Source organism: Colletotrichum jinshuiense, chromosome 5 (assembly GCF_051148585.1).
Source record: "Colletotrichum jinshuiense chromosome 5, complete sequence".
Classification (NCBI taxonomy): domain Eukaryota; kingdom Fungi; phylum Ascomycota; class Sordariomycetes; order Glomerellales; family Glomerellaceae; genus Colletotrichum; species Colletotrichum jinshuiense.
In genome coordinates this window covers 3,959,848-3,976,752 of record NC_139312.1, presented here as the reverse complement: position 1 = coordinate 3,976,752, position 16,905 = coordinate 3,959,848, and the positions used below count along the sequence as shown (strand labels likewise).

Below are 16,905 nucleotides of genomic sequence, written 5' to 3'. Positions count from 1 at the left end.
CAAGAATATGTTTGAACCAACAACAAAAGACTTAAACCTCGTAGAGCAAGGCAACCAAAGCAACACCAAGAACTTCCTAGGTGAACCCCACCTTGATTTTGACCAAGATCGCGAGAGTTGGGATGCAAGTTGTTATGAGAGACTAACACACAAAATGGCGTCTTGGGACCCTGATAACGACAAAACACTTCAGTCATTCTTGCTTAAAAGTTTCAAACCTTGGAAGCGCATAAACAAAAGAAAGTTCAAGCTAACACCGATTAATGCTGAAAGAGGAGGACAAGTTGTGGTTATGTCGTCGGATACCGGTGAGAAAAACCACAGACTTGAAAATATTTGAGACTAACAAAATGTAGTATTTTCCATTAGAAGTCCGACACCATCATTTGGACTCGCGTCTATTGGAAGTGGAAGTCGGACAACAACAAGGGGGGCTAGTGTACACATATGGACATGCGTATGAATCACACCTTCATTCAAAAATTGGGCGCAGATCTTCCAGCTAACATATTTAGTGCCAATGTGGTGACAGAGCCATACCTGATAATATAACTAGTTGCCCAACCTGTATATACCGGCGGTGTAGTAATTGCATAGTTGAGGAGGTGTGAGCTAGGTAAGCTAGGAAACGTATCAAAGTTCCAGGGTTTAGGTAGTACAACGGATACACAACGGCGGGATAATACAGAAAGAGAAATTAATGTCTACACCAAAAAACTACACTAGTGAAGTCTAGCATTCACGTGTTGATATGCATTGTATATAACCAAAAAATATGCTTGCATTAAAGCAGTTAGGGACAAGTTTTACTGCTTATAATTGTTGTGCTAAAAGGAACCCCGTCTAGTCAAAGCTTGGACACCAAGTTGGTATCCTGTCTCTCTTTGAGATATGCTCGCACCAGTCCACATCTTTTCACAAAAACAGCATGGATGTAACGCATGAGACTCAATGATTCATATAGTAGGAAGCTAAGAAAAGTTCTATGTATAAACACCCGCTACAAGTCATAACAAGAAGAAAGTCTACTTGTACATCACACTTAACATATCACAGATCAGGCCGCTGCAGTCGTACCGTAGGGCAGAGTCTTCCCCGAAAAGTCCACCCCACCGTGGTGCTCGAGCTTGTCGCCGTCGGCAATCAGCTTTCCATACCACTCCTGCATGTCGGCGGCAAAAGTGCCCACCGTCGCGGGGTCGCTCGCGTCGAACGGCTCCTGGCCCTTGCTGACCTGTCGGATGTGCGCGAGCGCCGCCGCGAGGCCGAAGCCAAAGTCGTTCTCCATCATCTCGACGGGCCGGATGACGCCCGCCGTGCGGCCCTCGAGGATGTCGGACGTGACGCGGAACTCCTGCGCCGCGGGCCGGCCCAGCGCGACGCCGTCGACGACGTCCAGCGCCTTGACCATGGCGCCGACGGTCCGCATGCCGCCCACGATGTACGCCTTCGTCCTGCGCGACTCGGCGTCGCTCCCCAGGCCCTTGACCACGGTGTCGGCGAACTCGAGGAAGAAGCCCTCGCGCTGGCGCGTGGACTCCTTCTCCCAGGTCATGCCGAGCTCCTCGAACGTGCCGCCCGAGATCTCGAGAAAGTCGAAGCCCAGTCCGGACAGGGAGGCGCACAGCTCGCGGGCCTCGTCGGGCGTGACGCCGCCGTCCTGGAACTCGACGCTGTTGAGCTTGGCCGCGAGGATGAAGCCGGGCGACGTGCGCGCGCGGATGGCGCGGCCGATGTCGGCGATGAGCCGCGTGCGGTTCTCGAGCGTCTGGACGCCGTACTCGTCGGTGCGCTTGTTGGTGGTGCGCGAGAGGAACTGGGCGATGAGGTAGCCGTGCGCCGCGTGCAGCTGGATGCCGTCGAAGCCGGCCTTGTCGAGGTACTCGGCGGCGTGCGCGAAGCCCTCGATGACTCGGGCGATGTCCTGCTTGGTGGCTTCGCGGGGTGTGCCGAATTCCATGCCCATCTTAGGTTCTGCAAGTGGTCTGCGTCAGCTTCTTGCTTCCCTGAGTTTAAAGGTGAATATTGAACGAGGGAGGTAACAGGCAACAAGTAAGAGGGAAAAGTAAAGGAGAAACTAACCCAGCTTCACGGCTGAGGCGGAGATGGGGTTCGGCTGGATCTTCTTCTGCACCTGTCTGCCTGCGTGGGTGACCTGCGCGAGCAGTAAACTGCCGTCGGCTCTGCCCGCGGCGGCTACGGCCTTGAATCCCTCGAAGCGCTCGCCTACGGGCTCGCACTCGGGCGTGATGATCATGTCGCCGATGCCGCTCATGTAGTCGAACTCGATGTCAATGTTGCCCGTAACGACGACGCCAAAGTTGTTGGGTCCTTCGCCCCATCTGTTCGGGGGAAAAGGATCGTATTAGTTCTATTGTAAAGCCACGGTATATACACACATACACCACACCTGTGGCGGCGGTAGTTCGAAAGAGTGTTAACTCACCTGCGGTAGACCTCGACAAGCTCCGGCGTGGGAACGCCTCGCTTGGAGGGCTCGCTGCCGCTCCAGGTGGCCAGGTTCTCAGCCATGGCGCTCTTGAGGAAGCGGTTCTTGGCCGTCTTGTTGGAAAAGGGGAAGGTCAGCGGCCGGCCCAGGGGCTCGGGGCTGACGGCGGCGCTTTCGTAACGGGCGGTCATTGCTGCGGTGGCGGTGGTGAAGATGTCGTTGAGGGAGGTTATGTTGGAGGACGCGAGGAAATGAATAAAGAAGATCAAGATGTTGTTGATGCGATGATGGTTCTGTTAGTTGTCAAAGCGTCGAGGAAGCTCACTCTTATAGTACTTTTCCCATGCTCCACGGATGAAGTCGAAGATTGCGCCATGTCCGCGTGCCGGTGCCGTGGACGAGGACTCTTGTGGTTGCAGTCGCCGTGGTGGTAGACACTTGCGGCGGTATTCGAATGACTCGCAGCGAGTAAGACGTGCCGGCGGAGGAGGACGCCGTGGAAGCAGGCTCCGCGGAGGACATTGAGTGTCTGCCTCGAATTCCGCCGTCCGAACGGACGCCGGTGCAGAGTCGGCCGGAGCGGCTCCATGGACACGTTCGGTTTACATACCTGTTCGCCATTCTCAAATATTCAATGTTTTAAAATGCTGGCATTTCCCCTTCCACACTCGATCAACTTGACCACCAACACGTCTTCTATTTCGCCTCTTATGTCCCATAAACGGTGAATTCAGAAATGCGACGCAAAATATTTCAAACATGTTCTTAATCACGATTTCTTTTGTTTTTGTAAAGTTTTGTTAAATTTGCAGCGACAGGAATTTCGTGTCGTGCATGAATCTACTCCTCAGTTTGCGTCGACGGTCGCGTCCGTGGTGTCGGTGAATACTAGTGGATTCCCGGTGAGCCTCGGTGTGGAATCCGTGGAGGGCCTGGGAATGCCTCAGCCACCGTGGCGGCCACGGCGCTCCACGGAGTTCCACGGAGAAAACGCCAAGAGTATGGATTAATAATGCTGGAGAAGTGTTCGAGCAGATCCACCAGCGCTGGGGCAGGTGCCTAGCGCTAAAACCCGGGGGTCAGCTCCATCGCTTAGTGCTTGTGGGTGTCCCAGGCAGTGTCTCCCGCTGGTTAACTAACCCACGAGAATCATCACGCGTTGCCGCTGGTACAAGCTGTTGGGCCATGTTTTCACCACACATTGATGCAACTCAAAATTAACAATGTTACTCAAAGTTTTATTATCGGAATTTGCCGTAACCCGGCCCATGCAACTTGGTGGTCCATTGAGACCACAATGGTAAGGATACAGAAATCTATTTCTCGTGTATTCATCCCCCTCCGACCGCCTCTCTCCGCGTCGGTCGTCTCCTCTACAACTCATCCTTGATCTCCTTCTGGTCAGCTTCCTTGGGCTTCTCGGTCTCGGCCTCCGTCGCGTCCTCCTTGAGCTTAAGAACCTGGGCCTTGACGGTGAATTCAATGTCCCTCTTGCTGTTCGCAATGTCTGGCCGGGTGTGGCTGACGGGCCACGCCACGACTGCGGCGTCCTTAGGGACGGCGGTGTAGCTTTCCAAGTCGGCAAGCGTCGCTGTCACGGAGTCAGTCAATGGTCAAGTGGTCATGGACAAGCACGGGCGAAGGAGAAGGGGGAAGGGGGGTTGCTACTCACATCTACAGTCGCTGCCGTCGGCAACAAACAGGGGAAGGATGGAGTACAGCGCGCCGGGCGCGAAGATGGCGACCCTCTTCTGGTCAAGCTCGCGGTCGACGTCGTCGGCCTCGAGGATGGCGACGCGCTCCTTGATCACCTCCTCGGCGCCGGTCGGCTTGTCGAAAACGGCAAACAGGCCCTTGCCCTCGCCGTCGTCGCGCTCCTGCTCCTCGATCCACTCGCGCACGCGCAGCGGCACGTCGGCGTACTCCATCATGAGCACGTTGCGGTCGTACCCGTGGCGGTCGAGGCCGGCCCAGCCGCCGGGGTACTCGCGGCCGGAGAAGAAGTCCTTGAGGCCGTCGCCCCAGTGGAAGAGGCCCGTGGGCGGCTTGTCAAAGAGGTCGTGCAGGGTGTACTGCGTCGCGGAGAAGGTCTTGGACGCCTCGCAAGTGGACGTGTAGACATCCGTCGTCTTGGAGGTGAAGGGGTCGCGCCAGGGGAAGTTGTCGGCCATGGTCGTCTTGGCCTGGGGCATGGGGGGCTTGCCGGCTTGGAAGGCGGAGGCGGCGCCAGCCAGGAGAGTGGCGGCGAGGGGGAGAGATTGGAACTTCATCGTGGGCTTGCTTTGCGTACTTTTTTGAATATGGGGTGGGTGGTGTTCTGAGATTGACTTTTTTTCCCGCCTCAAATAGTCTCAGAAAATGCCACTATCACGAGCAATTGGATCAGACGCAGATGAGAGAGGACGACGCAAGCGACTAGATAAATAAGGAGGGCGGGCTGCTTCAATTCAAATCTACCGGGTCACAAGCTCGAGCACAAGCTACTTCATATAGAGAGACCCGTCGGGCCAGATTGGCAACTCAAACCGCCTTGTTGTCCTTTGCGGACGCATCATGTTCCGAATTGCCATATTGAGTCGAGGTTCCTGATGCCAATGTGGGATTCAATGCGGACGAAGGTCGAGTTCCTCCGTCGAGTCTCCATTTACCCCAAAAAGAGACCCCCTGGCGACCCCGCCTTCTCCTCACGGCCGGCACGACGGAGCGAGCTGCGAGCGTCTCCTGTCCTGGAACCAACACGTGAACCTGCGCGCGTCTGGTCTCCAATTTCTTCCCGTTTTGCCCATCCCCTGTCCCTGGCCTTACAAGGATACGCACCAGCTGCTGACAGCTGCAGAGAGCCGAGAGAGAGCCGCTGCTCTCTCCGAGTGGTGACGTTTTTCCAACGGCTCACCCCACTTCAATTTCAAGGTACGCATTGTGAGGGAAGAAAGGTTTGAGACAGTCTGAAGTTGATGAGGAGCAGAGAACCTTGATGACCACTCAGCCTGAGATATATGCTCCCGAACAACCCTATGCCCTCCCAACTGAAATTTAGTCAAGCGACTCTCTCGTTCTGCCGTAACCCGTCTCCCCTATCGTCGCAACAATGCCCGCGTGTCTGAGTCTTCCGACATGCGATGAACACCTCGAGAACAGATGAGCTTGGTCCTCACTCACACATCAAGCCGTCACCCCCCCGCTCAGATCCACGTGGGCCGGAAGCCAATCCTTAACTCGACCAACTGCCGGCTTACTCAAGCCTGACTGACCTCGCCTGACGTCGACTGTTCTTCGTGCCGACATGCAGAACCAGACTCAAGGCTTGATGGCCCGGGCGCGAACCAAACAACATCGCGAGTGTCCAGTTTTGCGCAGGGGGCGGGGTCGTGCCAATGAGGGGCAAAAATCGGATATGCTCCGATTATCACAATTGCCCGTCCCTCTCATTCTTCATCCACCACGGACAAGCCTTATTTGGATAAGCTATTTCTCAGCCTCGCCTGGCCTCAATCCCGAACAGCGAAGCGCAGCGGCCATCCGCTTCGAGCCGGCCGCTCTCATTGGCCCGAGCATCGAGCCAGCTCCGCCGCCGCGCGATCCCTTCCGGGATCCATGACGTCGCTTCTCCGTCGCAAATGACGCCGCCCGTCCGTCATGGAGCTTCACTTTTTTTCGCCCAGCCAGTGTCGCTTTTGCGCCTGCTCGCTGATCGTGCCTGTGATTATGGACCGGGCTAAGCCATTGACTGCCAGGTTACGTGATGATTGTGCCATGTTCCCATCTCATTTATAAGAGCCAATTTCCCTGCCGTGCTCCTACAAGTAAAGCCCGTTGACATACAATTATCTTGCCTTTGAACTTACAGTATTAATTACATCCAACACTATTATACCCAAAATGGCAAGTCAAGCAGCGTACGCGGTCGAACAGGTCATCGGCCACCAGGACGACGCCGTCACCGCCCAGGACGTCACCAACTATGATGGCGACAAGGGCGACGCCAGCGAGCTCATGAAGGCGCTTGTGTGGCAAGGAAAGAACAAGGTCGAGATCGGTCCGTTTATCCATGGAAATATTGTCGCCTTTTATCGATTCTAACTCGATACCAGTTACTGTTCCCAGACCGAAAATCCTCGAGGAGAACGATGTTATTCTCAAGGTCACCGGCAGCACCCTTTGCGGCAGCGACCTGCACCTTCTCCACGGCTCCGTCGTCCAGATGAACAAGGGCGACATCCTCGGCCACGAGTTCTGCGGAATTGTCGACGAAGTCGGCTCCGCCGTCAAGAAGGCCAAGGTCGGAAAACGCTACGTCGCGTCGTTCCAGATCGCCTGCGGAGAAGTAAGTGCAGCATTGCGCGCAGCTGGATTTCGTGCACGATGAACTGACATCTCCCTAGTGCTTCTACTGCAAACAGAAACTCTCCTCGCAGTGCGAGAGGACAAACTCCAATACCATGGAGAAGTCCATGTACGGCTCTCAGACGGCCGGCATGTTCGGCTACTCCCACTTCACCGGCGGCTTCGCCGGCGGCCAGGCCGAGTACGTCCGCGTCCCCATCGGCGATGTCAACCTGCTCGAGATCCCCGATGACGTGCCCGACGAGAAGGCTCTCTTCCTCTCCGACGTGCTAGCTACCTCGTACAACGCCGTCAAGGACACCGCGGTCTACCCCAAGGATCAGGTCGCTATTTGGGGCGCCGGTCCCATCGGACAGATGGCTGGTGCCTTTGCCCTCGACGAGGGCGCGTCCAAGGTCATTTTCGTCGACACGGAGCCGCGTCTGTCGTTCATCAAGTCCAAGTGGCCCGCTCAGCACGCCGACAAGTTGGAATTGATCGACTACAAGACGCTGTCGCACGGCGTGACCAACAAGGAGACGGTCGTTTCGAGGCTCAAGGAGCTCTGCGGCGGACGTGGACCCGACGCCGCCATCGAGTGCGCCGCCGGCGAGTACCCTAAGGGCTGGCTCCACACCATCGAGATTGCGCTGGGCGCCGAGACGGACACCAGCGAGATCGTCAACGAGATGATTGAGGGCGTGCGCAACTTTGGTCGCTGCGGCATCACGGGCGTCTACGTCGGCTACACGAACCACTTCAACATCGGGTCGCTGATGGAGCGCGGCATCCGCCTGATTGGCAACGGCCAGGCGCCCGTCCACCTCTACTGGGAGGATTTGCTGAAGAAGATTCAAGAGGACAAGATTGATGTCTACCAGATGCTGTCGCACCGCATCCGCCTCGACGACCTCGACAAGGTCTACTACAAGTTTGAGAAGCACGAGGACGGCATTCAGAAGATTTTCGTCGAGACCAAGTTCTCGTCCCCGAGGGCTCAGGGCTCGCCCGAGTTGACGACGTACTAATGGGGAGAGGGAAATGGCATTGTACAGTTTAAAAGCAGCGGCTCAAACAGCTATTAATATAATGAGATATGATTGATAACAAAATTCGCTGGTTGCCCAGAAATAACTCAAGGCAATAACTAATTTGTTCTGTTTGACGCTTCAATAATTTACAAGCAACATTACGTACTAGTCGCCAAGGGTTCACTCGCCCTCTCACTAGGCTGCATGAAATGCTCCTTACATAGGTAATTATGTAATTATGTATACGACTAATGGATAGTACAAAATCCTCGTTGACTACTAGATGTTAGAGTTGAAAGACTGGGCTTCGTTGTACTTCGAAGAGTTACTAGTGACCCAAAGCACTCGAACCTGGGCGTTGCCAAACCCGCTCACATAGTCCCCAAATTCAACCTCAAGTTTCAAATCGTCATGGATATATATCTCCGTGTTCTTGTCCTTCTGTTGTATATAAGGCAACAATTTCGCCTTAATTTCTGCGGGATTAAGTTCGCTATTTCTCTGTAGGATCTGGCAGGACCAGTTGAACGTGGAACCATCTTTTCCTACCTTGACAGCCAGCCAAACAGTTGCCTGTGCTGCTCTGTTTACGGAACCTCCAATGGAGGTTTCGACAACAGCAGATGCTATGTCCCCCGTGTCGCAGTTTTCGGGGTCAAACCATATGACGTTTACGCCATAAACTGCCGCGTGGAACCCCGACACCCAAGCGTCTCGCAGTGACTCCATACCTGCCGGGAAAATCGGGAAAACTCCAAACCTCTTGCTGCAGCTCGATGTAGACAGGAGAAAACCCTGTCTTAGATTCAACAGAAACTCAGAACTAATCTCGTCATCTCTTCGTTTAATAACAATTCTTTGCGCCTTTGATGCTCTTGTTTTGATATTGTCAAGAAAGACCGGGTTCGCTGGATGACGTGCGACATATAGAATGCGCTTCGTCTTCTTCCCAAGGACCGGGATCCAAGGCTCCATAAGCGAACTGCCGCTGTCTACACCTGTCGTGAACACATTCGAACAATCCAACGCAATGATATATCCCGCCATCGTAACGAGAACCGGTAGTTGAATGGACAGGCCTGCGTTGGTAATGTGGTAGGTCAATGCGTCGTTGTCGTCTTCTCGATTCAGCTGGCTTTTCGAACAGAGTTCGGCGCAGTATTGAAACGCCTCCGGCGAAGGGGCAAGCAGGCTTGTCCAGTTTATAGGAACCGATTTAGTCCAAGACCAGCAAAATATTGTTGTGTCGTTGGAAGTCTTGATAATCACTTCCTGCAGTCGGGTAAAGGCTTTGCCCCCTTCTCCGTACAGCAAAGGCATGTTTATATCGAAAATTCCCAGCATGCAGTACGCGACGTCCTCCTCCCTGGTTGTAGTTCTCCTTGAAGCCCAAGACATTCTCTCCGCCACGCTGGCGCTCGTAATAGGCTCCTCCCAAGCTAAATAGCGGTGCTTGATGCCAGTAATTTGAGCGATTTCGTTGATCTTGGACCCTCCCCTGCTTCCGATTTTGGACCAATCCGCTGCATAGAATGTGACTCTCGTCGGCGCAAGGAGTTCTTGCAGGGTCCAGCCTCGGGTAAACCAGCGACTGGCCGCAAACTGCTCCGACAAGACTCCCTCGTCTGTTCGCGCCGTAGGAATGTCTGAGAGATAGGCATAGCATTCTTCGGACTTTGCATACCATGAAAACATGGAGTTGATTGCCTCGGATAGCTCGGCCGAGCTTGACTTGTCGATGCAGTTCGTGTCGACCCACAGCCAGTCATGTCCATCGCATCTGGCCGTATAACAAGCCCCTTCGATCTTGGCAAAACCGATCTTTTGGGACGCAAGCTTGAGGTTCTGCCAGTCTTGAAATGACACCTCTTTGCCGTCCCAGGTGTGGGAAAGGATAGCATAAGGCGGTATCTTGAGCCCAGAGAACTCTACGAGCTCCAGGGTTAGGACATTGATCAGGCGCATGTCCTTTTGGCAGTGCACTCCTAGAGTCAGATGATCCGTGCAAATGCACGGGGGTTCTCGAAGAAAATTGAAAACAAAAGATCGTTTTGACGGTACTTTGAGAGAAATGCAAACAATATAGCAAAATCGTGAAGTTGACCCTGATCCTATGAGTGCGTGTTGCCCCAGAGGCTGATGTTGGAAGTCAGCAAAACGGAGCAGAATTGAGTCACCTGGGATGGTAGCCTTAATAGGTATCAGACGGCCTCTTCAGCCTGACCGCCATTTTCAACAGAACAGGCTGTGGCTTTAGATACATTTACGGGCGAATGGCACGTGGAAGCCAGCATGATTGCGCGTGCTGCCCGACCAATCGGGTGGTTGTGGCGTTCAAAAGACACAGCCCCCGGGCGTTTCACAGGCCGTATGTTTGTATATTGGTATATTGAAGGAGCATTTTGAAATAAAGATAATAGTATTAAAGACAAGTACTGCGGTAATGTTACGGCCAACTTGATGCTTATGACGGGCCTAGGCTTAGGGTTATTACTTATAAGGTTTGTAGGAAGCGGTCGTGATAAACATATCAATGGTCGAAGCGCAAGGGGTACTTTGAGAGTCATTATAGGGTGATTAATAAAGTTCTTTGCTCAAGAACTAGAATTATCTCGCCTTGGATGGGCACAATTCCAGTCTATGCACAAGCTTTGATGATAATTTTCTGGTTAACAATTGTTTTTGACCAGCACTACACCTTTAAGGGTGCCTTAAAGTCTACATGAGCATGTGCTTAAATGAATTTACAAAGCACAGAATGGATAGAGCACTCATTTGTAACGTGACCTCCACTCGAGTAAATTAGTCTTATGCTTGGTTTATTCAGGACGGATGAATAGTCAAGGAAAACGTTCCAAACAAGTAAAATAATAAACAAATATATGAAGCCGGTCTGAACACGGCGCAAGATTACGTTTACAAAGCATCTAAGTATAAGGAAAGATCACAACTTCGCTCCAAACTAATAATACCCCGCCTGACAATCTACATCCAGTCTCTTCGCGTTTTTAGTCTCTTCAAGAACCAATTGTGCGTTAAAATCTTCATCTGCTCCAGCCCGAACAGTTTTTGTCCACACTGTACTAAGTGTGACTCCCGCTCCAGCATCTGCCAAGTCCCTGTCGTTGGGAACTGGCGTCTTTAGTGCGAGTATCATCAGGTCTTGTAGATCTGCCCACGGGATGATACTTAAAACTCGAATCCTGTTCCCTCCTACCTCGTATTCGAAGAATTCAAGCAAGCTCATGATGCCCATACCTGAAGCATAGATAGCTACACTACCGAGGTAGATGTACATCATAGCTTGCGCCCAGGTCAACGTTCGACGTACTTGACCAGATCCGTATCCGTAGCGTTCAGGGACGATGTATATGGGCAAATGAGTCTTGAGATTTTCGATGAAACCCTCCAGGGTCCCATTAACATCATTCGTCTGGTTCCGCCACGTCTCGCGATAAAAGCTGGAATTCAAGTAAGTTAATTCGTGTATTCCGCCTCGGAAACCGTGCTGCTCGTTTAGGTTGATGTAAGTGAGCTGTGTGTCGGTCTTGCTCAACACTACACTTGTATTCCGGTGCTGATATGTGCTTCGAGCAACTCCTTCGGTGAGATAGACCCCGAATACTTTGGCCAGAAATATCTCTGCGGCGGTGTTGTTGTCATTATCGACAGGTGCCAAAACGGGAAGGGTAGTGCCGTTCAGCCTTTTGTTCGAAGAGAAGTTTATGACAATCCGTGAAAGAGCCTTGAAAGTGTAATTGTCTGACATATTCCAACTGGGATTGAGTGATTCAAACCAATCTCCAGCAAACCGCAAATTTTGAACATACTCAGGGGACTTTCTGTAATACAGTTCCCGCATCATCCTGTCATGACTAAGAGTGGATTGCATTGCATCGCTGACACTGGGGTCCACCGAGAATTCTGAGGGAGCCCAGCTTGCGAGTAAACTGCACAGGTAAACCACATGCTTTGGTTTTCCCAAGGAAGCATCCGGGATCTGTCCATTGATGTAAACAATGGGCGATTTTTTTCCGGTCCAATATGTGCTGGCAACTGATTTGTTATTGAGATTTTCGTATGTCAACCAAGTCTTGTTGAAAATCGGAGGGTGTTTTTGGGCATATTGACACTCCACATCATTAAAGCAATTGAGGGAGTTGTTGGGATAGAAAACGGACGCTGTGTCCTTTAGCAACTTGTCCTTGTCATATATGGTGCACTTGGACTGCACGAACGGCTGGTACAGTCTCGACTCTCCCCGTGGTGAGGACTCAGTAGGGTTTACTACTTTAGTTTTGAGACGGTAGCGAGGTTCTCTTGACAAGGCCCCGACATCAGCGCGATCGATATACTTCTGGAAGAGCCCAATACTAGTCGTAAGAAAATGTGGAGGGGTGGTGCAAAGCGTTATCGACCCATTGTTTTGAGTATCGTTGGTCTGGGTGAAAACGAGATGTCGCCGTAGATCGGCTGACGTGGAATGAAAAGTAAGATTGTTTCTTAAATCCGTGGCAGCATAGTCCCGTACCCAGTTCGAAATTTCCGGGAACCCTCCAGCCGGGCAGTAGGCTTGATATATGCCCTCGACTCCTCTGCATTCAGTCGACGAATTGTACCGACCCGGGAACCAAATGTCTGTTCGATCCCACGAATACATGAGGGGAAGCTCGATGTTGCTGAAAGCAATTGAAGGATCCACGTCGAACCAGCCAAGAGTTGGCACAAGCAATACAGCAGATGCCGGTCCGACTATGGTTGACATGATAGTGCCAAAGACTACAAAGCCGGGAAGAAGCATGCCCCATGGATTCGAGGTATCAAAACCTTGTCGCCAGAACGCCGCCGTTCCTAGGTAGTTGAGGTCACCAACCCGATAACCTCCAGTGAGAAATCCCAACCGAACACCACTTGTAACCAAAGATCGTCGAAACATTGCTAGAGCGATGGAAGACAGAGACGCCACAATGAGAAGCTCGTGTAGCTTGGCTACAAGTTGGAGAACGTTGTTGATGGTATCGGCGTCCACTCGGTAATTCGTTATGAAAGGACCGTTTTCTGGATACCAATAGAATCTCAAAGAGCCGACGACTAAGATGACGACAGTCATCAGTAGGGCAGGCACATGAATGATCCATCCATGGAGATAACGGGACCAGTGACTTCGAGCAATTTGTTTTGGTCGTCCTGCAGCCTTGTTGGTGCCGGACTGCTTCGGCCTCGTGGGTTCCTCGTCTTGTTGGCAGCTCAAATCAACTCTTTTATCAGAGCTTAGTGAATATTCCACTGAGCTCCTTGACTGATCCCAGCTCACTGTTCGATTGATCTCGGGAATATGACTGTCTCTGCCAATGCTCGTCGAACTCCTTGTTGGACGTGACAGAAGTGGGCATTTCATGGACGTCTCGTCATCGTTTGGCCCCGAAGTTGGTGGTAGCGTTTCGGGGTGGTCTTGTAAATACCCGATAGGTAGAGTAAGAGTGGAGTCTGAGGGCAATAGCCCGTCAGCTGAGATAGCCAGACTCTGTTGTGTCCGTAGGACGGCATGGTGGTGTCGTAGTTCAATATTATCTCGTGTCGAGGCCATTGGAATGCGCAGGTGTTGAGGAATTACAGGTTTGTAAGAAAATTTCCCCGAGAAACTTGTCGTGATATCTAAGTCATGAAATATTTTCAGGGCATCAGATGAATTTAAAGAAGGCTGCCAGCCTGGCGATATGGGTATTATTGAATCGAATACGAAAGGGTTGCAACCACTATTTTAAACAAGCTGAAACGTTGACCCCCACGAAGATCGCAGACACGGATTCTTAATAGGGTTTCAATTAATGGCGATAAGGAGGTCGCACTGTTGTTGGCATCGTCTGACTTTCTAGATGTTGGTAACAATCGCTCTTTGCCGGGCTAACGAACCAAATCCTTGGGAGAGGAGCCATACTGACCTGCACGATGCTGTGCGACTACACCAGTGGAATTCCTGACACTATTAGGCGCGCGCGCTGGAATTCCATTCCCACAATTGGACCGGCGTTCCACACCATCGTGTGTGGCTTTGCTTATCATCATGACCAAAAGCTACCACCAACTTCGACTGTTTAAGTATGTGAGCCAGATCAGGCTGCAGCTTGTAGGCAGTGTTCATAAGGCTGGTGGCAACACAACATGGCCTTTATGTTTCATTGAAGTAGCTCAGCCACGCATCTCAGGTACAGCCTGATTTTTTTTCGGTGCCTCAGCCTACTTCTGGGAGTCGAATAATATGTCTAAGGGCTAAACATAGCCGCCCAGCCGCCCAAACGCCCAGCCGCATGCAGTCAGCACTGTAAATGTGTCATCCGGTTCGCTTTTACAACCAGTCCTTAGTGTTTTGGGGAGGCGCCGGGGCGCAGCCGAGGTTGCAGGGTGTCTCACAGCTGCCGATTGTCTTGATGTCTTGCGAAACAAGCGTCTTGGACCCGCTGGCGTTGGGAAATTGTTAATAGCAAGGCAACCAAGAAAGGTTAAACAACTTCCCTCTCGCCCAATTTTTGTGAGCATCTTCTGTTCGCAAAGTAGGTGGTGCGCGATTAAGACCCTTATCAGCTGAATGTTCTCCAAGTCCTCCTTCGAAGCCATCCTGCGATGGCCTCATAACCTCCGGCGCCAATTGGAACATGATCGAGCCTACTGGCCAGGCCTGATCTGAGTCCTGAGTCACCTTCAGAGTCGGCCTGTGTCTTACGAGCTAAGCGCCGAAGCCGTGAGTAGCTAGCCTGAAATAAGTTTTGGGGAAGAACTTCCGCCCCTGATTATCCAAACACCTTGCCTTTAGGAAGCAATGCAGCTAGGGTATGTCAGATAGATTTGAACTATTTGTCTCAAACCACTGCGTATTCCTCCGTAGTTTCCATAATGTCATTCCAGCACGTAACCTCATTAGCTATACTTGCTCCCACGACGACGCGCTACCAAGAGCTTGGCTAAGCCTTAAGTCAGGCTAGCTCAAGCCAGCTCAGGCTGAAGCAGGTATCGCGCAGTTAGAAATTTGGATATACGAATTTCATTTTCATCTCAATCATTTATTCCGAAGCCTTTTCTGGTTGCCACCCTACCTCCTGGGGTTTGACCGCTGTCCGAGTGATAACAATGCCTAAATAGCTCAGCAAGTGGAATACTTGAACTGAAAGCTCTCCACTACGACCCTGATCCCGACGATACGTGCAGCTCAAACAACGATCCTGATGGCGCGGCTTGCGTTGGATCTGGATTAGGTGATTGTTGCCCAGAGTGGTAGCCTATTGCGGGACAGGATGTCAGTCAGTTCTGGGTCTTTGTACTTACGGACACATAATTGACAGCAGTCATGCGATGGCGCGTGAATATATGATACTAGAATGTAATTCAGCACAAGGCATACCATAGTCCTCTCCATTGGCATGTGATTCCCTTGGTTTTAGCTTATAATTAAACTCTTTGGAAGAGGGTGAAAGCTTCCATCTTGCGAAAAGCTGCCCGTTTTCCACAAGGATACGCCGTAGCAGTTCACTCCGATCCTTTGCAGCCGCAGGCCATCCATGCCACTTTTGCACATACGGCTCCATGACCATTAAAGCCTGTAGAATCCACTGCTCGGCCTTGCTCTCGTCAATCCTACCCGCCTCGACCATCCGCCTCTTCAGACTCTCCACATGTTTTTCCCTTTCGGTCCCAAACGCAACACGCATCACACCCAAGAGAATATGCGACCGCATTGCATAGTCCAGATTGCTCACATCGATGCCCTCCGTCTCCCTCACCGCAACGGCCGCCAAGAACGCAACCTCCTCTTCACTCCCGACCTCAGGCTCCCACCCTCTGCACCACGCCTGCACACTCACCCCGCCGTCCGGCCACCCGCACCAGTCCACCTCGCTCTTGCGCGTCCCATCCAAATCTGGCTCGAGATGCGGCGCTTCAATCGAGTCCCATAGCTTCTGCGAGTATTGCGATTCCCACGCCCACATATCAAAGGCACCTTGTGCGACTTGGATGCCGAATTCGTTGGGGTTCCATAACTCCTTGGAATGTGGTCCAGGAGAATCCATCTTCATGTAATTAAGCCAGAAGCGGGCTTGAGTCTCCGAGTAAGGTTGGACGCTTGGATGCTCCTTCCGCAGGCGTAAGATGGTCTGCTGGAGTGTGGAGAGAGCTGTGTGAGTGATCGTTGCGACGGGTAGGGTCGGCTGTCTCCGGTGAGTCCGCACGACATTATGCGCCCAGCGGGGAAGTTTCGTGAAGTGGCCGACTCCTTTTTGTCGTGACTGCGCGAGCGGGTCGCTTGAGTCTGGCAGGTCTTGCAAGTCGGGGAGGCGGTAGAAGCGAGCCGAGGTTACCTGCGCAAGGAAAGCCGGCGAGTAGTACTGTCTCCATGCGTCCTGGTCGAGCAACTGATGGTGCTGGGCGTAGAATGTGTCAAAGTCCTCTGCTGAGGGAAAGTCGCCCTCAAGTTGGTTGGAGGAGCGGTAGATACCGGCTGCTATTTGGGCTAGGTAAAATATGTCCAGAGTTCTTTGATTGTCAGCCGTTTTCGCCGGAATAGCTTCCATTCGAAGTTTTTACCGGTTGAATTTCAAATCTTCCTGGCCAAATGTCCACCTGCGCGTGTGGAGTTTATCAACAACATCGAACACTCCATTGCCATCCCACAACCCTTCATCCAAATAGATGAATGCTATTCGCAACACCCGATCATGGCAATCAACCGGCTCCTCCCCACTTTCGACATTCGCGCGAAATTCCTCGGCACTCATGACTCACGATAACGACGATCGCCGTCTGTGTCTCTCTGCATATCCGAGATCAAGATGTAACAGATCCGGAGCGGCGATTCATCGTGTTGCGGGGTTTGGGATCGAATCATCATGCCAAGGGATTTGTAAGCGAAACCGCACTTTACTTCCCCACCACGTGATTGCGCGACCCGCGCGAGCTGTAAATAATCCAACAATTACTATTGGTTTTATATAAATGTTTATTTGATGTGTGCACTTTATTCTACCAGCTAGAAGATTTAATGGAACATTTCAATGCAACTGTCTCTAAAGTGATTCTTAACATTAGAGGGGAACACTCCTACAAGACTAG

General features: G+C 52.0%; 4 protein-coding genes across 4 annotated transcripts; 1 reads left to right on the top strand and 3 right to left on the bottom strand.

The window, feature by feature from the left end:
- Positions 1-1,057: 1,057 nt before the first annotated feature.
- Positions 1,058-2,640, bottom strand: EsH8_V_000956 (uncharacterized protein; the record flags this gene model as incomplete). Its single annotated transcript, XM_083273472.1, has 3 exons — positions 1,058-1,974; positions 2,083-2,342; positions 2,447-2,640. The coding sequence occupies 3 exons, from the start codon at positions 2,638-2,640 to the stop codon at positions 1,058-1,060; spliced, it is 1,371 nt and encodes a 456-aa protein (XP_083126187.1).
- Positions 2,641-3,822: 1,182 nt separating this feature from the next.
- Positions 3,823-4,719, bottom strand: EsH8_V_000955 (uncharacterized protein; the record flags this gene model as incomplete). Its single annotated transcript, XM_083273471.1, has 2 exons — positions 3,823-4,040; positions 4,122-4,719. The coding sequence occupies 2 exons, from the start codon at positions 4,717-4,719 to the stop codon at positions 3,823-3,825; spliced, it is 816 nt and encodes a 271-aa protein (XP_083126186.1).
- Positions 4,720-6,328: 1,609 nt separating this feature from the next.
- Positions 6,329-7,800, top strand: EsH8_V_000954 (chaperonin 10-like protein; the record flags this gene model as incomplete). The annotated part of the gene is made up of 3 exons (XM_083273470.1): positions 6,329-6,485; positions 6,541-6,773; positions 6,832-7,800. 3 exons carry the CDS (start codon positions 6,329-6,331, stop codon positions 7,798-7,800), a joined length of 1,359 nt encoding a protein of 452 aa, XP_083126185.1.
- Positions 7,801-15,049: 7,249 nt separating this feature from the next.
- EsH8_V_000953 (uncharacterized protein) lies at positions 15,050-16,367 on the bottom strand (the record flags this gene model as incomplete). The annotated part of the gene is made up of 2 exons (XM_083273469.1): positions 15,050-15,077; positions 15,376-16,367. The coding sequence occupies 2 exons, from the start codon at positions 16,365-16,367 to the stop codon at positions 15,050-15,052; spliced, it is 1,020 nt and encodes a 339-aa protein (XP_083126184.1).
- Between the last annotated feature and the right edge of the window lie 538 nt (positions 16,368-16,905).